The 22,019-nt window shown below is 54.3% G+C and overlaps 1 protein-coding gene across 7 annotated transcripts in view; it reads left to right on the top strand.

Moving 5' to 3' along the window:
• KAZN (kazrin, periplakin interacting protein) overlaps nt 1-22,019 on the top strand; it is an 857,604-nt gene that overhangs the window by 771,313 nt on the left and 64,272 nt on the right. For all 7 annotated transcript variants that reach the window (XR_005215506.1, XM_037828472.1, XM_037828473.1 and 4 more), the window contains 2 exons: nt 10,958-11,094; nt 17,282-17,452. Coding sequence is in view for 6 of the 7 variants with exons in the window: in XM_037828472.1 (XP_037684400.1) it covers nt 10,958-11,094; nt 17,282-17,452 (308 nt within the window). In the remaining variant the exon portion in view is untranslated. The remainder of the gene's footprint in view (nt 1-10,957; nt 11,095-17,281; nt 17,453-22,019) is intronic.

Genomic DNA, 22,019 nt, shown 5'->3' with positions numbered 1-22,019 from the left:
GATTTCCAGGCTGCTCGTGCAGATTCCCGGGGCCCTGGGCACGGAGGGGCAGGCAGTGTGCTCCCATGCAGCAAGCAGTGGCATGGAAACCCAGAAAGAAACCTCATTTAATTCTCATGGGGGGTAAAGACAGGAAATGGGTCATCAGAGGAGGGGAAGAGGTGCTTAAAGGGTCATTCCCCACAATAAACACAAAATGAATAGCACGTTAGATGGAGGTAAGTTCAAAGGAGAAAATAGAAAACAAGGAAGAGACCTGGGGAGGGTGTCCAGGGAAGGCTTCACTGAGGAAGTGACAGTTGAGTAAAGACTTAGAGGAGGAAAGGAGTGGCCATGTGGGTGAGGGCCGACAGGGCCAGTGGGGGGTGGGGGGTGCCAGAGTAGACGAGGAGGAGAGTTTCCCACAGAGGGAACAGTCAGTGCAACGGTCCTGAGGTGGGAGTGCCTGCGGGAACCAGGAGCTGCAAGGACGCCAGGGTGGCTGCAGCGAGTGAATTGGGGGTGGATGGTGGTTGGAGATGAGGTCGGGGCGGGGGGTGGAATTACAGACCATGGGGACCCTTGTGGACCTTTGCAAGGACTTTGCTTACTCTTGAATGAGACAGGTGCCATTGGAGAAGAGCAGATGGGTGACATGTTGTGACTTACATGTTAATGGAACCACTCACTGCTGGGTTGACAGTGGACTAAAGGGTGGCAACGATGGGAACAGGGAGACCAGTTAGGAGCTCCTGCAGGGCCCAGACACAGAATGGTGGTGGCATGGACCAGGGCTCATTATCCAGGTTGGTGACAAGTGGCAGATTCTGGTCATATGTGGAAAGTAGAGCAAGTGTGGCTTGCTGATGAGCTGGATATGGGGCATGAGAGAAGTTGAGTCAAGGATGACTCTGGGTTTGGGGCCAGAGCTAATGGAAGGCCGAGGTCACTGATAATTGAACTGGAGGTGGGGGCTGATCGGGGACTCACTCTTGGGCATGTTAAGGTGGAGATGTTAGACACCCAAGCTCAGGCGTGGAGGAGGCTGTTGGCTCTAGAGTCTAGGGGTCTGGGGCCGAGGGCCAGTGAGGCATCAGCATATGGCTGGATTTAAAGCCATGAGACTGGGTGGTCCCGTCAAAGAATGACTGTTGATCAATGGGAAAAAGAAGCAACCCAAGCATTGACCCCAATCCCTAGGGGTCAGGAGGTAAGGAAAGGCCAGCAGGGAAGCCAGAAGGAGAGATGAGAAGAAACCAGGAGAGATGGGCGTCTTGGAGGCCAAGAGAGGTCTCACCTGCCACTGATGGAGCAGGTCAGCTTAGGACCAGGGGGTCACATATGGAGGTTATCACTGACCTTGAGAAGAGGAGGTAGAGAAGAAAGAGCAGGTTCCAGAATAAATGGGAGGGAAGAAGAAGAGAAGGTGAGTGTGGACTAGCCTTTGAACATTTTGTTCTAAAAGGAAGAGAAAGGGAAAGAGCTGGAGAGAGGAATGGGTTCAAATGAGAGGGGATCCCAGATTGCTAGGACACAGGGAAAGGTCCGGTGGAGGGCAGGGAGCAAGCGGTGGGGCACTCAGGCCAGTGAGTGTGCCCCTGTAAAGAAAGGGAGGCCTCAGCTTCCAAAGCTCCTTTGCCCAGCTCCCTCCTGGCCTCCATCCCAAGGGGCCTCCCAGGGTTGGGCAGAGGGAGCAGGGCTGGAGAGCAGCTCCTCCAGGTGAAGGAGAGGCACAGCAGTGACCAGGCAGGTGGCCGGGAGCCCCGTGGAGTAACTGTGGTTCCCAGACACTGGATCCCCTTGGGTTGGAAGCACAGTGCCTGGTGTCTGGTCCCACCCCAGAGCATCTGAAAATTCCACTGGTGCTTGGGGTCAGCAGAAGCTTTAGCCCACTTGAGTCCTAATAAGTCCTGCATGGGACGTGGCCCAGTTCACGGAACCCAAGGCAGTTTGACAAGAATTGTAGCCATTTCGCGGCCAGCTCTGGGGGCATCAAAGCCAATGCTAGGGGTCCCATCGGAAGGCACACGGGAAAATAGCAGACCCTGTCCCGCAGAGGGAGGGCGAGGGGCAGCTGGCGAAGGAGGGCAGACTGTGGCCTGCCCCCAGCATACAGGAAAGATCAGACATGGCTTAGTGACAGCTGCTCCCGTGTCATCGTCCAGTCATTCACCGGAGAGCCAGGCACTGTCCAGGAGTGCTGGGGACACTGCCAGGAACGGGCACGCCATGGCCTGCCCTTCAGGACCTTCTATTTCTAGTTGGGGGTGGGTGTAAAAAATAAATAAGGAAATCCAGCAATCATTGTCCCTTTGACCTAGTGGAGGAAAATAGGGTCCACTCTCTCACAACATGCTGGTGGGAGTTTGTTTGCCATCATCCCATTGATGTGAAGGAACTGGTTTTCCACCGCTTGAGAGAACTGCTTCTCACCCTTTGGTTAATTGGAGTTGACCTTGATTCCAAGGAGTGCTATGAGAATTGGCACAACAGTCGACCCAGATGAGGGTTGGCAAATAGTTCCCAAACATGCCAACACTGATCAACCTGTAATAGCGTCTGCTTCAGAGTTGGCAGAGCTGCCCTGTTTTCCTAGAGAACCTGGTTGATTAGTCATGTCTGCCGTGGCCACGGGATTGGAAAATGAGATAGTCATTTGCCTTTCCTACTCCAGGCAGAGCTGGAAAGATCATGCTGATCTAATGTTACAGGCTCCACTGGAGAGAAAAGCCGAGGGGGTCTGGAAAGAGCCTGGGGCCCGAGCAGCAAAGGCCTGGGTTCAAAGGCCACTTATGTCACTCATTGGCTGGATGGTTTCACCAACTCGCTGCACCTCACCATGCAAGGAAGAAGGGAATCAACATTTGTTTAGAGCAGAGCCACACCAGGCCAGGGCCCCAGCCAAGTCCGTGACCCTCATCAGGCCTGGCTCAGTCGATGAATTTTCTCAGCTGCCATTTGTCTGAGTCCTTGGGCCCACTTTCTCTCTCACGTCTCAGTGTCATGGATACCCACGTGGCAGAATCCTGCTCAACCGTTGCAGAGTTGGTTGAACTCTCACCTGTTTTCAAATCACCTTGCTCATCTTTCAAACAGGAAAAAACAAAATAGGCTGGTATGCACCAGTCCCAGGATCATACATCTGTGGAACTGAAACTTACCACCCTGGGTTGTGTCCTGCCTTCTCTCCACTGGCAGCTCTCCCCTGGATGCATCTCAGAAACCAGCCTATCGGGTCAAGTCAACCTGTATTGCCCAGGGCCTTCCAAGCTCCAGGCTGGGAGCTGTGGGATTCGGGAGGCAGGAGGAAGAGACACTAACGTTTAACGAGCACTTGCTAAATTCAGCCAAGCCCTGGGTCCTAGAGCATTGCCAGTGTAGACGATCACCCTCTGTTTTACAGCTGAGGAAACAGAAGCTCAGAGAAGTCACGTATCTGAGGCCCCCCAGCTAGTAAGGGGCAAAGGCAGGAGTGGAATCCAGGGCCCCCTGGCTCCAAGACTGTGCCTTTCTGGGGTCCCCTTCTCCCAAGACGCTCCAGGGCCATGTTGCACAGTTCTCTCTTAACAAGGCAGAAATTGTTAGACCGTTGTTCCCCATTCTATAGATGAGGAAACTGAGGCTTAATACAATGGGCAAACTCCAGAGCCAGGGCTTTTAACCCACCTGTGTTAACTTCGGTGCCAGGAGTCTGGCTATGTGGCATTAGACAGCCTCTCTCTGGTTCTCAGTTTCATCTGCAAGGGGAAGTTGAGCTGGAAGAAACCCTGAGTCTCAGGCTATGGTAGATGTTTATTCAAAGGCCCCACAGAGTGGTTTGCAAGCCACTTCTGGCTCCCGCTTGCCCACCCCTCATTTCTCAGCATCTGTAGATCCTGAAGGATCAGGAATGTCGAACGGGAAAGAAAAGGTGGCCCCCTGCTGGCAGTGGCTGGAATCGCTGGTGTCCTGATCAGCCCCCCACCCCACCCTGCCTCTGAATCCCTGTTGATCAGGGGTCCGGCCAGACTAGAAAGGTTTACAAGACCTCTTGGGCTTGGAACATCTAGAACCAGGCCCGCAGTCTTCCAAGCTCAGACTAGGGGAAGTCGGACCGTGTGTGCAGAGAGAAACTGTGTCTTGGGCTCGCTGAGAATCCTGCAGGTGGGGAGGGGTAGCTGGCAGGAGATTGCATCAGAGCTGCTGACTTACTTCCTCGCTCTTTCTCATGCACGCATATGCACACACACATACACACACACACCCTTCTCCCAGCCACCACAGAACTATAGTAGGGTGCACACCAGAATGTCAAACTGCCTTTAACAGAGTCCTCAGAAAAGCCATCTTGACACCATAAGACGGCTGCAGAAAGGGCATCTTGCAGCAGGAGTAGCCCGTGAGGATTTCCGGATCCTCCGCTGGTTTTGCAGATGGCCGCAGGTTATACTGTCCACGTTGTGCTTTTCCGGCCAAGCTAATGGAAGGAGGGTGGGGAGTCAAGGTCAGACGTCCCAGGTATGAGTCCAGGTTATGGTAGGTGCGTGGTCTCAGGTGAGGACATTAAACTTTAAGCTCAGCTTCCTCCTCTGCCAGCCCCACCCACAGCAGACAAGGGCAAGTGCTCAGTCTTGGTGCTGGGCAGGGATGGCTTGGGGTTGGGAGGGTCACACCAGGTGGGCTCGGCCAGGTTCCTACCTATCTCTTGACACCCATCTCCTTGTCTGGAATGTGGAATGACAGTTCCCACTTCATAAGGTGGCTGCAAGGATTAGATGACTAGAACCCGTAAGGGGCTTAGAGCCGGGCCTGGCACAGCCTACGCGGGAATTATCTTCACATCCACGGAACTGACGCTGAGGCAGGTTAAGTGACTCACCCAACGTTGCAGAGCCAGGGTGGGAACTCGGGTCCTCTCGCCCCAGGCAGATGCCCATCCTGTCCCCCAGGTGGTCTTGGCCATGGCCAGTGTTCGTGGGTCTGTCTGCTGCTGCCCTGGCCACCTTCTTGTGGTAAAGGTGAAGTCCCCTTAACCCTCGAGGCCAGACAGAAGCACATGGAGTTGAGGATCCTTGTGATGCTGGGGTAAACTGAGGCTCAGAGAGGGGAAAGATGAGGGCTGGGTCCCTCCTTTCCAGGCCTGCCTCTCCCTCCATTCACTGCCCCCATTCTCAAAATTGCCCTTTAAAATCCCTTCATTGGGCAATGGGAGAGTTCCGGTACTGAAAGGTGGTGAGGGTAGCACATTGTGAGCATGATTAATCCCACCGAGTGAGGTGCTTGAGCATGGCTTAGATGGGAAAGTTTATGTTGTATATATGTTTCCACAATTAAAAAAAGAGCAACTAAAGAGACAGTGACAATTAAATGCATAAGTGATACTGGGCTGGATCTAATAATGGAGAAGAAGACGCCTGTTCTGGTTTGCTAATGCTGCTGTTTTGCAAAACACCAGAAATGGATCGGCTTTTATAAAGGGGGGATTTATTTGGTTACACAGTTACAGTCTTAAGGCCATAAAGTGTCCAAGGTAAGGCCTCAACAACAGGGTACCTTCACTGAGTGATGGCCATTGGCGTCCGGAAAACCTCTGTTAGCTGGTGCACGTGGCTGGTGTCTGCTGATCCCAGGTTGTGTTCCATCTCCACTCTCAGCTCCTGTGCATTCTTCAAAGTGTCTCTTTTGACTGCAGTTCCTCCAAAATGTCACTCTTTGTTGCTCTGAGCTCCTTCTGTCTGTGACTCTTTATATGGCTCCAGTGATTTAATTCAGACCCATACTGAATAGGTGGGGTAACACCCCATGGAAATTATCCAATCAGAGGTCTTGCCCACAGTTGATTGAGTCACATCTCCATGGAAACACTCAATCAATAGGTTCCAACCTAATCAACACTAATATGTCTGCCTCCACAAGATTGCATTAAAGAATATGGCGTTTGGGGGCATAATACATCCAAACCAGCACAAGGCCCAAAAGGACATGATCAGGACATATGAAAAAATTGGAATATAGACTGAAAGCTTTGTATCAATGTTAAAGTTCTTGGACTTGATAACTGTATTTAAGGTGGTTAGATAAGTGAATATCCTTGTTCTTAGGAAATGTACATGCACTATTATGTATTCAAGGAGCATAATTTATACAACCTACTCTCAAGTGTTTAGAAAATTGCTAGATAGATGGCTAAATAGGTAGAGTGATACAGCAGCTATGGCAGAATGTTCAAAGTGGTGGGTCTAAGTATCTGGTGGGGGGGTGGTAGGTTGGAGTTCTCTGTATGGGTTTGCATTATTTTTGCAACTATCTTATAAGTTTGAGATTATTCCAAAATAAAAAATTTAAGGGGAAAGGAAAAAATCCCTGACTTCCCAGGCCCACAGCTCCCAGGAGCTCAAAAGCCAAGAAACAACCTGTTCTGTTCCTTGCACCTGGTGCATGTCAGCTGGGGCCTCCCTTCCCCTGGGCAGTGGAACTGGAGATCTGGTTGGCACAGGCTGGGAGCAAAGGGGTAACTGCAGAGCTCTTTCTTCTCCCTCTCTGCTCCCCACCTGCCAAGAGTTGCAGTTGCATTTGCAGAAATTAAATGAGGGTGGGACACAGCACCACTGTGTCCCACATCGGGACATGGGCGCTCGGTCTTGAGCATTGTAAGCAAGGGAAGGAAGGAGAGGTCCACTGTGGGAAAGGCCACCCCAGAAAGCCCCATCCTGGTGGGGCCACAGCTGGGCCTTGGGTTACACCCTCCATCTCAGGCATGCCCCTGACCTCCCCTGAATTGGAAAAATGAGTCCCACCCCACACCACCCCTTTCCATGCCGTCAGAGTCCCCACCTTCTCAGAAGCCGGGCTGGTCTCATTCCATGATCCTGGAATGACATCATCCGTCTCCATGGCACCGGTTCCAACAGCTTGGCTGCTGGAATGGGACACGCCTGGGTGAAGCCGGGTGGCTGGAAAGGAGAACGGGGGCGGGCTGGGGAGGCTGAGTCAGGAGGCACGTCACAGGGTCAGGCAGGCTCTCAGTCCCTCAGCTCATCCTGCAGGAAGGATGCCAACAGGTTTTGAAGGAGAGTCGAAAGCATGATGAAGGGAGGGTTCCCTTGTATAATTTTGATAGCTATATGCATATATTTTAAATTCTTTTGGAGGAGGGGTCTATTAACCTCCTTGTTTGTTCCTACCAAACCCACCTTCAGGGACCTTCCTGATGGGGGAGACCCAGCACTGGATGCTGGGGAAACTTCAGGCTCCATGGGGAAAGCACACCCCCATTTTCCAACCTCAAGCCAGGGCAGGGGCTACCAGGTCCTACTCCTCTGGTGATTTTCCTGATTAGGTTTTATGCAGCACAAATTGATAGACTATGTCCAAGAATGACTAATCAAGGGTACCATGTTGTTGGTAGCAGGTGTATGTGCTTCTGAAAAACTGTGCAAACTGGAATTCAGCCTCTTTGTTTGCATGATGGTTCCAAGGGCACTTATCTTCATTTTAAATTGATCTTCATGTGGCATTCAATCCCAGAGACTCAGCTTGCATGTTTTTCTGTCCTTAGCCTGGCAGTATCCAGCCCAGAACCAGGCAGAATGAAAGAACTGGCTATGCCATGAGCCAGGTCTCTTATGCTCAAGGTCCACATGTGTGAAGGAAACGCAAAATGCAGCCTTTTGTCTTGGGGTGCCAGCACCTCCAGCCTGCCTCCATGTGCCAGTTAGGAACGCATTCGGCCGCAAGTAACAGGAAAGCCCACAAACATGAGGTTAAACAAGTATGGGGTTTATTTTTCTCCTCTTGTCCAAAGCCAGGCCCCTCCTCTTTTTGCTCCCCATCCTTAGCTTGTCTCTTAGGAGCCTCAAGAGAAACAGAACCAACAGGATATGTATGTATAAATATCTATATCTGTCTATGTCTATCTACCTATCTTATCTACCTGTCTGTATACATACATGTATATACATACATATACATTTTAGGGAATTGACTCACATAGTTGTAGGGGCTGGCAAGTCTGAAATCTTAGGGCAGGCTGTACAGGGTGGAAGTTCTGATAAGAGTTAGGGTTGCCTTCTTGAATTTGAAATCTGTACGGGAGGCCAGCAGGCTGGAAACTTACAGAGGAGTAGATGGTGTCTTGAGACAGAATGTCTTCTTTTTCTGGAAATCTCAGTTCTTTGGTCTTAAGGCATCCAGTTGATTGCAGGAGGCCCACCCACATTAAGGAGGATAATCTCCTTTATTTACAGCCAACTGATTGTAGTTGCTAATCCCATCCGTAAATTATCTCCACAGCAACATCTAGACAAGCATTTGATCAAAAAACTGGGCACCGTAACCTAGCCAAGTTGACACATCAGACTAACCACCACAGCTTTGTCTTCTGTCCTTGTGCTTGTAAGATGGCTGCTGTGCCTCTGGATATCACACCCTTGTTCCCAGCAGGAAGAAAAGGGAAGGGCAAAGGGCAAGAGTTGTGTCTGCCAGCGTAGCACAACCTTTTCCTATCAAGAAAGCAGTGGATTTCCCGGTACTTTCTGTGCGCATCTTCATGGCCAGAACAGTGACAGATATCCACCTCTAGCTGCAAGGGAGCTTGGGAAGTTAGATGTTTTATCTGGGCACATTGCTCCTCCCCAAACAAATTTGGGGTTCTCTGGATAAGGAGAAGGTGAGTGGATAGCATTGTCAACCATGCATGTACAAGTTCATCTCCTCTATCAGATTGTCAGTCACCCAGAGGTGGGGACCAGGTTCCCTCCCTTGCTGTCCCCTGCAAGCAGCAAGCCCAGAGCCTGGCACACAGGAGGTGCCTAACTGAACAGTTTAGGGGGAGCTCTGTCTCCTCTTGGAGAGGAGCCACTAACCTGAAGGCAGAGGTCCAGCCCTAGCTCTCGGGATCCCCTAGTCAGACGGTGGAGTCATAGCCAACAATAAGGCAGCCGGCGCTGCACCCCCAGAGACGTGAGCCCATGTCCACACACATGCTGGTGAGCGACAGGGCAGCAGGAGAGCCATGGAGGCCAGCAACCGACTGCAGGGCCACACACCCTCCCCAGGGCCATTGGGCAAGAGTGAAGGAGGCCCAGGAGGACCCTGGGGGGGTTCCTTTCCGGAGCCTCCAGGTGCCAGGAACTGAGCCCAGAGTTTGATTTTCATCCAGGTGGGGAAGGAACCGCTTGGCTAACAAAGGAAACAAATGGAAGCCTGAGAGAGTTTCATTTCCACCCCAAGGCAGAGGCATAAATCCCCAGGTGCCTACGGAACCACTCTCCGCCGTGGTGCTTCCCTGCCCATCTCGGGCCTGCCAGTCGGAAAGAAAGACAGCAGCGGCTCAGGCCCCAGCCCTGCCACTCACTTGCGGCCTGACTCCATCTTGCTGCGCCTTAGTCTCCTCCCTGTAAAGTGGGACTGATACAAATAGTCACCCACCTGCCTCCCTCATTGGAGTGCCATGACGATCCAGTGAAATGTGTAGGAGGAACTGTGACTCATTCATGGCTGCATCTTTGGATGTTGGGTTTTCTTGAAGTGAGGTTTGTGGGTATGTGGAAGCACCATGTTAGGGGGCAGGACCCAGACCTAGCCCAGCTCTGCTTCCCCCCCACTCCAGCACCTGGCAGAGCCACCTCGTGCCTGGTGGGAGAGAGAAGGACCAGTCCTCTCTCCTGGGGCCCCATTGTCCCAGCCCTGCTGACCCGAGCTACTGCTCAGCCAAGCTGGACATAAGAGGACAGATCCGACTGCAGGAACCAGAAGCTCAGAACTAGAGTCTAAAGGGCCACCCAGAGCCCAGGGCCCCCACTTCATGGGGCTCCCTGTGGCTGTTTGCACCCCGGTGCTGCCCTTCTGTCCCCAGCCTACCTGCCTCCTACCTTATTCTGTACTGAGGGGAAGGGGAGCAAAGTGCAGTAGGGTGGAGGAGGGCCCCCCAAAGGGCCAGAAGGACGTCTGCTGGTGTTGGGTGCTGGGCCAGGTGTCTGGTGTCCCTGGTCCTAACCACACTGGGCAGTTCAGACTCTTCCGGACGTGCAGGCCACATCTGTAGAGCTGGACATCCGAGACAAAGTGGGGCAGCCCAGCCGTAGCCTGCTCCATGTCACTGCCCTCTGCTGGCCATGGGGCTGGGGACCCTCTGGCTTTGGGGGCTTCACTGTGGACACAGATGATGTGGGATCAAGTGAGTGGGCTCTGCAGTCAGGCACAGCTGTATGACCTTGACCAGATGCCTTCACCCCTCTGGGCCTCCCCAGGCTGGAAGTGCCCTGAGCCAGGTGCCACCCCTTCCCGCCACCTTCTCAGGGAGCCCACTGGGAATGGTTAGCCCCAGAAAGTCTCCCCACCCCACCCCATTGTTCTCTCCAGGAGGGGACAGGGTTCAGGGGGTTCTAGAAAGACAGTGAAACCCACTTTCAGCCAGAGCCTTTCCTGAGAAATGCCATGTTTGTCTGACATCTCTCCATTCGCCAAGGAGCCAGAGCTGTGGGGAGGGAGGGTCTGAAGGGAGCAAAAGTCACCCCAAGAGGCTCCATGGGGTGTGTGACGTGTGTTTCTAATCAAATGCCTTCCTCATTGGGGGAAATGGGGTGGATGAAGGGCTGTTGGGTGGGGGCGAGTTGTTCTGGTCGGGCCCTGAGGGTTCATCTTGGCAGGGACTCGGGGTCCCCTTGGCATCCTGGGCCTTGGGGAGCTCACCAGGCCTCTGGCTCTCTCACTGGGGACCCAGCAGCTCAGGGCTAGGACAGACATTTGGACGAGCACCTGTTTCCCTGGTTGGAGCATTAATACTGAGATGTGAGATACAGCCTCTGGAGACAGGCAGGCCTGGGTTCGAATCCCGGGACCACCATTAAGGTGGTCTGGGGCTTTGGGAGAGAAACCTCATCTTTCTGAACCCCCATTTTCTCATTTGTTGAGAAGGGGATAGAGGCCATTGTCAACTCTCCGGGCACCCGGAGGAGACAGCCGGGGTCTCGTACTCACTCGCGCTTCTGTCCCCCAGCCATGAAAGCTGACCGGAAGCGCTTAAAGGGCGAGAAGACAGACCTGGTGAGCCAGATGCAGCAGCTGTACGCCACGCTGGAGAGCCGGGAGGAGCAGCTCCGCGACTTCATCCGCAACTACGAGCAGCACCGCAAGGTCAGCAGGCCCCCTCCCCTGCCGGGCCCTGTCCTCCCCTCCCCTCCCCTCTCCTCTGCAGACCCACCAGCCCCCTGAGCTCTCCCTGCTTACAGGCCACCTCCTCAGCCCAGCACAAGGCCAGGCCCCCCGAATCCCAAAACGCAGACGCAATGCTCCTGCCACCTTAGTGCTCACCTGGTGTGGCCTCCCACGTGTTCAGCCCCGGTGTGGGCAGAGATGAAAGTAGCCCGGCCCTGCCATGGGGGCTCTGGGCCTCCCAGGCAAACAGGCACAGGCAGAGGAGGGCAGAGGGTAACAGGGTACAGCATCTCAGCCTCTTAGAGCCTCAGTTTCCTCTTCTACAAAATGGTGGTCCTGTTTCAAACTGCACAAAGTTGCAATGAGGACTATATGAGATGATGAACACAAAGCACTCGGCATGGAACCTGGTCTGTGATAAGTACTCAGCAAATATTAACCATGAGTCTTATTAATGATTCCATAATAAAAGTGTGAACAGAGAGCCAGGAGCACTGGTAAGAGAGCAGGAAATTTTGCCTGCAGGGAGGGAATCTGGGAAGACTTCCCAGAGGAGGTGACATGAATTGGCTCTGTGGGATGAGTAGGAGTTTATGGATCAGATACCTGAGGAATTTGATTCAGCAAATATCTGTTGGGTGTATGTGATATAAACATGGCAAAGAGGGTAACAAAGTGTAAGGAAAAAGACTCGGTCCTGTAGCTAATCAAACCTTAGTAAGCCAGATAGTTGTAACTTTCCAGTATATGGAAATATGGATGCAGGAGGTCTGTTTAGCTCACGGCTCAATCAGCAATGTGAGGTTCCAGCAGGCGGCTGCAACTGGTCAGTCAAATGAGTCTGTTCAATGGCTGTGGCCTCTGAGCCCGGGTTGAGTGGCCAGAGTGTCAGGGACTGGACTTGGATTTAAATGCTTCATCCCCACCCCCACTTTGGTCTTCACCCCCAACCAGGACCCCCTTGTCACTTCCCAAGTGCACAGATCTCTGCCTCTCTATAATGGAAACAGCCCCGGAGGTTCCTGGGCCAGGCCACGTCGGCCACTGGCAGGGATCTGGGGCTCCCTGCTCACTCCCGCCCTCACCTGCTCGCTTGGCCACCTGCTGCTGCCTCCATTTTCTCCCGTGGACATGTGAACGCTGGTCACAGCCCTTGTCACAGGGTTGTGTACTTGAACAGTGGTTTTTAAGTTTTTCTGTCCTGTCCTTCCACCTTAGCTGAGCTGAGCCCCTTTGAAGTCGGCCTCCCAGGCCTGTCTTGGGCAGAACTCCGTGGGGCAGGAAGCGGAATCAGGGGGGATGGGGACCTGTATTGGAGAGTTTTGGGGACCCCACTGAGGCAACGTGCTCGGCCCCCTGAACTTGAGCAGGGCTTGTGGGCCGGGGCCTGGGCCTCCTGGGAGGTGTCCCTCATGGGCTTTGCTCTTGGCCACCAACCAGGAGCTGGGAGCCTGGAGCTCGGGGAATGAAGGCTTGGAGAGGGAAACACGGGACCCCACCGTCCTCCTGACCGATTGCGTAGCAGCATGTGTGTAGACAGACGTGCATGCTGCGTAGGACTGATGGTGCGTGTTTTTAAGGCTTATGGCAGGGTTCTGAGACCTCGTGTGTTTGTGCATTTAACACCCACACTGGTACTGAGGGGGGTTCAGTTTGTGTCCGCATTTCACAGATGGAGACTGTATTAGTTAGGGTTCTCTAGGGAAACAGAATCAACAAGACATCTCTAAATAAAAGATTTTATAAAAGTGTCTCACGCAACTGTGGGGATGCATGAGTCCAAATGTAGGGCAGGCAGCAAACTGGCAACTCCAATGAAGGTGTTCAATGAGCTCCTCGGGCAGCCAGCTGGCAACTTTGATGAGGGTGTTTGATGAACTCCGCAGGAAACGCTTCTCTGGCTAGCCGAAGAAGTGAAGGTCCTCCATCTGTCTCACTTAAAATCTTCAACTGATTGGATTAAATCCAGCTGATTGCATTCTCTCATTGTGGAAGACACATCCTTCGTTGATATAATGAGTCACAGCTGCAGCCAATTGACTGATGATTTAAGACCAGCCTTCTGGTTTATTAACCAGCCACAAATGTCCTTGCAGTAACAGTTAGGCCAGTGCTTGCTTGACCAGACACCTGGGTACCATCCCCTGGCGAACTTGACACATGAACCTAACCATGACAAGGCCACAGGTGCAGAGAGGTGAAGTGACTTGCCCATGGTTGTGCCACCTGCAAGGCCTGGCCCACACTCTTAGGTGCCATGCTATGTGCCACCCCATGGTTCCCAGCACAGCATTTCAGCTCCCCCTCCCCCTCCTCCTCCTCCTCCTCCTCCTCCCCCTCCTCCTCATCTCCCCTCCATCCCCAAGGGATGCAGGGCAAGCAGCCAGCCATGAAGGCCCAGTCATCTTTGCTCAGTGGGCAGGGACCCAGGGGACTCCCAGTGGGCACTAGCCCTAGGGGCAGAGGCCGAGCCCCAGGCTGACCTGTGCACAGCTTGACCCCGTGTTATCAGCTTCCTTGACCTGGGAGGCTGGGTCCCGCCGTGGGTAAGCCCAGACAGCAGGTTAGATGCCCCCTACCTGTGCTGGCCGTCTGGCCCCCTTGCAAACAGCTGGTGCTCCTGGGCTCCAGCCTCCTCATCTGCAGAGCTGGGGGTAAGGCTAGCACCTGCTGGTAGCTTGGCATTGTCTGGACAAGCATTTCTGGTACACTGGAAGGAAGCTGGAGAAAAATGTTTGCCGTTGTTGTTCATGTTGTTGTTGTTGTTACCTTTGGGAATTCAGAGCCTGTCACCTGATTGTGACAATTCCTCAAATCCCAGGTCTGCCCCCACCTAGCGTTCATCTCACTAGCAAATCCAGAGAAGGAAATGGCCCTGTACCCCTTAGGCCCCCATCAGGCAGCTGTGGGGCAAGGCCATTGCCCCCGCAGCCCACCTCTGCCAGGGGGAGAGGCAAGTGAAGCAGCTTTAGAGGCGAGGCAGGGGGATGCAAGGCCATGCAGGAAAGTAAACCCAACAGGGCCCGTGAGGGGCTGCAAGGGGCTCAGAAGCACCAGGAGCCGGGGGCCTGAGGAAAGCTCCCCATAAGGTCAGACACCTCGAGAGAGGACAGGTGAGGATTTAGGAAGACAAAGAGGTGATGTCACCCCAATAAAGGTCTCAGGGAGTTGAAAAGATGGCGCCACGACCAGATTATCCTCCCAGTAATGACTGTGATGACAGCTGCCTTCAGGCGCCACCTTAGCGGGGGGCAACACATTCCTTGTGCCCCTACTGTGTGCCAGCGTGGCCCTGAGCTCTTTATATTTACTATTTTAATAGCAGCCCTCTAAGATATGATTGCCCCTATCAGCCCGTTTCACAGATGTGAAAACTGAGGCCTAGGTAGTCACTTGCGCAGGGTCACGCAGTTAGCAAAAGGTAGAGCACGGGGCAAAGCCTGGCAGTCAGGCTCCAGAGCCCCCAGGAGCTCCCCACACTCGGCTCAGTAGATGTTGAGGTGAGTGGAGGAGTAATCTCCCCTTTCCCTTTTAACCGAGAAGAGGCTGCGACGGTCCCTGGGAGCCATGGGGTCGTGCTGTGTATTTCAGTGGCATTGTGTGGCCCGCCCAGGGTCTAATAGCAAATGCTTCTCTGTCTTTTAATGAGTGTCACATGTGTTTTTCATACATGTGCTCTTCTTTGGGAATAAAATTCCTGTGGGGAGCCACTTTTTTTAAAGTCCCGGGTAACCTTGACGTCCAGCCAGTGGGAGTGGGGCTGAAGCTACTGAATGAGCAGAAGTCTGTCAGTCGTGGGTGGCTGTGGGCGGAGTCTCAAGTGTCACTTTGGCTGAATGGTTTGATGTAGGGACAACGAGTCACTCCTGTGGCCCCAGATGGCGGCAGGATGGCAACACTGTAGCCATCTGTAGTCCTCACCCTTCCAACCCCATTTTACACCTAGGGGGTGGGGTGGAGACCAAGGCCCTGAGGGTCAAATGACTGCCCCCCGGCCTCATATTTAGAGCTGATTTGAAGAAGCCAAAGCCACAAATCTTGTTTTTATTCCTCCTTTACCATGATCTTGCAGCTGGTTAACAAAATCGATTTGCATTTTATGTGTGAAATGAATGTCCCCATGGGCAGGACGGGTGGAACCCTCAGCTTCTCCACCCCACTCAGCCCCAGCCTCTCAACCAGCTCCTCCCAGGACCCCACAGGCCTCAGCTGGAGCTGGTAGCTGGACCCCAGGTCCCTGAGCTACTGGGGGGGAGGGGGAAGCAGGGGCACAAAGCTCTTGGGAAATGGGGGAGTCTTGGCCTGCCTGGAAGTTCACAGAATTGTGACATCCCAGAAAGCTGGGCCAAATGCTCATTCCGTGGCACGTGAGGGCAGTTTGGAGAGGGATCAGGGGGACTCTCCAGAAATCCCACTGGGGAAGCCCCCACAGCAGGCCAGGTATTGGGGCTGGGGGCTGAGGGCTGGGCAGTGTGCCCTTGGGTGGTGAAGCCATTTTCACAGCAGCCACCTACATCCCACCTGCCATTGCCTCCCAGCCAGGCCTTTGTCCCCATGCAGCCACCCCCATTGCCCGGCTCTCACTTTCCAAAGCTACACTTTTCTGGCCATGTGGATCCCCAAGTGCATGCTCCCGGCCTTCACCCGGGCCTTACATATCCTGGCTCAGCTCTACCCCCTGGCATAAATACTGGCCATCCCCCACCCCTGCCAAGCTCCAGACCCCCAACTGGGTCTCCTTTCCGTTCTTTTCCTGCCTCTGTTAGTTACCAGCAGGGATTGAGACCTCTGCTACTTACTCCCCACCTGCAGTCGTTTTTAAGTGTAAGTTCCACGAGGGCAGCCATCTTTAGTCCCTGCCCATTCCAACCCCATTTTATAGATGAAGGGACCAAGGCCCTGAGGGTCAAATGACTGCCCCTTGGCCTCATGTTTAGAGCTAATGTGAAGAAGCCAAAGCCACAAAGGGCAGGGATTTCTGTCTGGTTTGTGCACAGCTTGTTTGAATGACCCATATCAGGTGCCAATAAGGAAAATGGTTATCAAGGGTTGGAGGTGCTCTCTTAGAAGGGGAGTCAGGGAGGGCCTCAAAGAAGGCCTCTGAGCAGAACCTGACTGGAGGGAGTGAGCCCTGTGGGGTGCCAGGAGCTGTGCTACACTCTTGACATGGGTGACCTCACAATAGCACCCTAAGGTACCAATGGGGAAACTGAGGCACTGGGATGACTTGCAGCTAGTCATTGCAAAGCCAGGATTCAACCCAGGCTCTCTCTGGAACCTAAGCTGTGGCTACTGTCCTGAGACAGCCTCAAAGAAAGGTCCAACTTTTGGCCTCGGCCTCCCCAACACCATTGAGAAGTCAGGCCCCAGGCAACAGGACTGGCAGAGATGGCGCGGGCAGCCTCTGTCCATGGTTCCAGCTGCACGGAGACCTTGGGCTTGGCTGTTGATTCAGTGACGGTGAAGGCCAGGGTGGGTGGGTAGGCAGAGCCTGCTGTTCTGAAGCCGAGCTCGGCCAGGGGGGCCATGCCCCGATGCAGCCGGCTGCTCCTTGCCTGCTCACTTAGCTCCTGGGACTGGTGCAGGGGGGCCTGGGCCCTTCCTTCAGCACCTCCCTCTGGGAGAAAACAGCCCACTGGCAGAAGTCTGCTGCATCCAGGCTCACAACAGCTAATTGGGGGCTCAGTTTGTCCCCCGCCCCGTCAGCTGTGACCTTGTGGGGTGCTGGCAGCCCAGGCAATTGGGGGCGCAGTGCCTCCTGGCTGCCGTCCCTGTTCTCCTGCGATGCACATTGTACCAAACAACACAACACACACAAAAACACACCTGCACCCTAACTTTTGCCAGACTCCGTGTTAGGTATTCACCTTGGTTGAAGTCATTTAATCTTTGCAAAAATCCGTTTTCCATATGGAGAAAGCAAGACTTGATGATGAAAAAAAAAATCTATGCTGCTCATTTGTTTGTTCATTTATTCATTCATTCATTGAAAAAAAAGTCCTTCCTGACCATCTCCTAACAGCACGTCTCCATCCTAGTCTCCCAGCTCTTTGGCAGTGAGCTGCAATTTGCACCCAGGGCTGTCCCACTCCTCCACCGGAGCACCCAACCACGCCGTGGGGACTCCCCACTCATCACTGTAACGCCCGTGGTCTCTCCCCTGCAGGAGAGCGAGGATGCGGTCAAAGCCCTGGCCAAGGAGAAGGACCTGCTGGAGCGGGAGAAGTGGGAGCTGCGGCGCCAAGCCAAAGAGGCCACGGACCACGCCACGGCGCTGCGCTCCCAGCTGGACCTCAAGGACAACCGCATGAAGGAGCTAGAGGCCGAGCTGGCCATGGTGAGAGACCCCTGCCCGCCCCCAGCCCCCGGGACACAGGTTGATGTTGGTTCTCTCAAGAGTCCCAGAGTAGAGTGGGGCCGAGCAGGATGTGGGGAAGGGGCAGAGGGCCAAGGCGGGGTTCTCTGACGTTCCAGAAACCTCCCTTGGAGACAGTTTGGGCTCCATCAACCCCCAGAGCCGGGCACAGCCGCTTGTCCTCCTGCCTTGGTCCAGGGAGAGCAGGGCTGCTGGGAGACTGTCACCCTTCCACCCTTCCCATGCAACTGTAAAAAAAAAACACACACAAGTCTTGTTTTTGTTTAAAATATACATATTTGTTTAGGAAAACATTTGGGGGGAGATAAGATATAATATTAACAATGATTAACTCCGGGTGGTAGGATTACAAGGGACTTTTTCTTTCTTTCTTTTTTGGCCTAATTTCAAATTTATCTGCAGTGAAATTGCCTGACTTGGGTAATCAAGAAAAAAGTGTTATTTAATCCAAACCAAACTCCCCCAAATACTTGTAAAGCTGTGTTTTCCACGAAGGTGCACCACCTACGTGTGGAGAGACACACGGAGCCTGGTTCTGTTCCGCCTTCCTGTGTGACCTTGGGCTGCTCGTGGAACTCCTCTGGGCTCCAGTGCTCTTTGGCTGTTACTGGGGGGCAGAGAGGTCTTAATCCCACCCTGCCTGCCCCACACAGGACCTGGGAGCTCTTGGCTAGAAGGGCCTTTGTGACAGCCAGGGGCTAAATGTGAAAGTCACTGGGGAGGGAATGTGGGGGACCATCTGAGGAGTGGGGGGAAGAGGCCCAGTTGGCTGTTCTAAAGGACCCTTGTCCTGCAAGGCACTTTGCCAGTGTAGTTAGAGACATGGGTTCTGGATTCAAATCCAGCCCCTATTGCTTCTCAGCTGTGTGACCTTGGATAGGACTCCTCACCTCTCTGAGCCTGCATTCTGCCAACTCCAAATTAGGAATAACTGCATATACCTAATGGGCTGCTGTGAGGATTTTAATGCAGTAATGCAGGGGAGCACTTAGCACGGTCCCTGTGCCTGGGAAGCAATGACAGGATGATGCAATGGTTTTCCAGGACACCAAGGGCAGGTCAGCTGTGCAGGGGCCTCCTGGGGCCTGGGGCCGCCTTCTGGGTCTCCTTGGCCAATGCTGACCCCTAGTGGTGAGAGCTGCCCCTGCCCAGCTTGAGGAAGGATGTAACTGAGGCCCAAACAGAAGCACCGCTGCAAGGTCCTCTACTGCAGGCTTCCCACCAGTACAGTCAGCAGACAGAACCCTTCAAGTTGCAGACCAGGAAAGGGGGTGCAGGGTGAGACCCCTGTTCTCCCATGTCTTCCCCGTGAGTGTCCTGACAGTGTCCTGGTCTTTTAGGATTAGGAACCAGCTCACCTCTGCTTCCACCCCCACCATGCCCAGGTATTAAACCTGATTCAGTTCTGGCCAAAAAAACCCCCAGGTTCTTGCTTCCTCCTTTTGGCAGGCATCACTCTCAGACCCTCTGCTGGTGTGAATACTTAGGGTGAAGGTTTCCAGTTCAGGATGATGCATCTGATCATAACATCAGCACAGGCGTTGTCTAGTCAGTGTCAGCCCTGAGGCAGGAGGAAGGGGCTTACGCAAAGCCATGGCAGCTGCAGTCTTGTGTGGGTGTCAGCCAACGGTAGGTCCCTCCACTTCCCACCAAACACAGAATTCCACCCCCCGGAGGCCTTGAGGGCCTGCCTTCTCCGGGTTGCGTCAGCAGGTCCCGCTCCCCGCATGGCGCTGCTGGCCAGGTGAGACCAGACGGGAGACCCCTCCCTGCAGGTCGCCTTAAGCCCTTGGGTTGCAAGTGACAGAAAGCAGCTCTGGCTGACTGAAGGGAATGTCTTGGAAAGCTGTCAGGAGCTCACAGGTGCGGTGGGCAGGCAGAGGGCCAGGCGTGGAAATGGGCAGAAACCAAGGCAGCTGCAGAAGTGGGGAAGCTAGACTCCGTGACAGGCATGGTCTTGGCGTCCACTGCTGGGAGGGTGAACGCGTTAAAAGTCTGACCCGGTGGAAGGATCCAGAGGGCCCATATCAGATCACTTGCTCACCCTTTATTTAGGGGGCCTGACTAATGGGTAATATCTTAAGTGGGCCCCAATGCTAGTGGGCACCCTGGAGAGAAGGAGCCAGTGGTGTTCGGAGCACAGGAGCCTGCCTGGGGCTGCCCAGTGAGTTGAGAGGCGGAGCTGGAAACCAGGCCACCCCCTCACTCTGTTCCATGCTCCCTGACGGCAAATGGCTTGGGAGGCCTTTGAAAAGACAGCTGGCCTCTGGCCTGAAAGAGGCACCTCCCCCTTTCCGGCCTTTGGTCACCCCTCCAACTTCCCCCTGGCCTCTCCACCACACAGGGGCCCAGGAGACAGGGCTGCCAGCCCCCGAGGCCACGGGCATCCCCCAAACACCGGTCCTGTCCCCAGGAGCCTAGTGTGTGCCACCCTCAGTTCCCTTCAGGGCTCCTTCTCCGCAGTAGGAAACGGGCCCTGGAGTTACTCCACACCCTATAAACAGGTTTCTCAGCCTCACAACTCAGATTTGGGGCTGGGCGATTCTTTGCTGTGGGGGCTATGCATCAAAAGACATTTAGCAGCCGCCCTGGCCTGTCCCCACTGGATGCTGGTAACCCACCCACCCCACACCAAGGGGTGACCACCAAAGAGGTCTCCAGACACTGCCCCGGCGAGAATTGTGTGGTGTCAGGTGTGGGATTCTCTCTCTCCAAGGCCCACGTTTGGTTACATGTATTTGTCTCTACCTTGGTCATTTAGTTTGGTTTGGTTTTGCCATTTTCTAGCCATGTGACCTTTGAAAGGGACTTAACCTTTGTGAGCCTCAGTTTCCTCAAAACTGGGTCTCTGATATTTCCAGGATGGTCGGGAGGAGTAAACAGGGGGTGGGGGTTTGAACCGCGGCAGACTCGCTGGAGACACGGAACTTTAGCGATTATGCACCAGCCTTGTGCTAGAGTCAGCCCGTCCATCTTCAGGCCACGCTGGGGATGACAAGGCTGGGGAATCTACCCCCAGTGCCACTAAAATAATCAGTCATGGTGTGACCTCAAGCAAGTCACTTTTAACCCGCCTGGGCCTCATTTTCCTTGTCTGAAAATGACACAGACACAGCCGCAGCCCTGGTGAGTCAGAAGTGCAAGGGAGGAGTGAGCCTGCTTTCAAAAAAACCAGGAGGCAGGATCGAGCTGCAGGGAGGCCGAGAGGGATGGTCCATGTCTCGGTTCCTCTGTAACAGCCCCGCTCCTGGTTGGCATCCCTCCTGCCCGCGGTCAGCTCTGGGGCACCCAGCCAGCTCCCCCCAAGCACTACTTTTTGGAGACTGGGTCATTGCTCTCTTGGGACATTGAGGCCGGCTGACCAGGCCTGTGCCCACAGCCAGCTCCGAGGGCAGGGCCTGAGTCCGACATCGTCCTCCAGCCAGAGCCTCCACCGTGTGTCCCCCCATGTGTCCACCCCTCCACACCCAAGCCAGCTCTCACTGGGGGTGTCACTGACCCAATGCTGGTGCCTCCACCCTGGTCCCACTGCCACTGGCAGGCCTGGGGTTCTGTACGGAGGGTCCCAGCTAGTGTCCCAGTGTGGAGGCCTTGGCTGCCACCGCATCTCATGTATTAACACAGGAAGAGGGTGGTTGAGCCAGTTGACGTGTCACTGGCGTGACGCCCATTTAGTGCAAAGGCACAGAATCCATGTGGCAAGAAGCCACGAAGAGTGTGACACCTTCATGCATTTGCTGGGAGGGTTCCCACTCGGGATCCTCCGGCCTTTGGCCAGGAGGGATGTTGCCTGGACAAGCACTGAGTTTTCAAAAGCCAAGAGAAGGATTCAGATGAGTGGCTGTCACAGTGGTGGCACGAGGCCGGGAGGGGGTCCCCACCCACCCCGAACCAGAGGGGCCGAGGGCAGAGCTTGCACCCTTCCCTCCCCATCCCCCCTCCTGGGTCTTACTAGGCAGCGTTAGGGACGGCACAGAGCCCCCTAACTCCATCACCGTGGCTACCGCTTGTTGAGGTGACAACAGGCAGACAGCCTCCCTGGCCTTCACGTGAACTTCACCTGATCCCTGTCAGCCTCGTGAGGGAGGAACTGTTGAATAATCGGAGCCACAAATGTTTACTGTATTGTGACTGTGGTCCAAGCTGTCTCCAAAGCAGCTCTGGGAGGGCAGTGCTATCGGTGTCCCCACTAAACAGATGACACGGAGGCCTGGAGAGGAGGAGGGGGCTCCCTCAGCATCCCGGAGCCGGGATTAAAATCCAGGCAGTCCCATTTTCAGAGCCCGCGCTCTCAAGCACTGGCTAGGGCCTGGGCCGCCTCAGTGCACCACTCCAGGCTGTGACCAGCAAGGACCCTAAACCTTGGAGGGGTGGAGTAACTTGCTCAAGTTCACACAGCAAGTTGAGTAGTAGCAATGGGGTTTGGACCCAGTGCTGTCTGACTTTGTCACATGCAGCCAATTTACCAATTCCCGGGAGCTCGGCACTCCTGGCACAGAAAGGGGGAGGCTCAGAGATGAGAAGATGA

Source organism: Choloepus didactylus, chromosome 2 (assembly GCF_015220235.1).
Source record: "Choloepus didactylus isolate mChoDid1 chromosome 2, mChoDid1.pri, whole genome shotgun sequence".
NCBI classification, from domain to species: domain Eukaryota; kingdom Metazoa; phylum Chordata; class Mammalia; order Pilosa; family Megalonychidae; genus Choloepus; species Choloepus didactylus.
The sequence above is the reverse complement of the archived record's forward strand: the minus strand, read 5'-3'. Positions and strand labels throughout refer to the sequence as shown.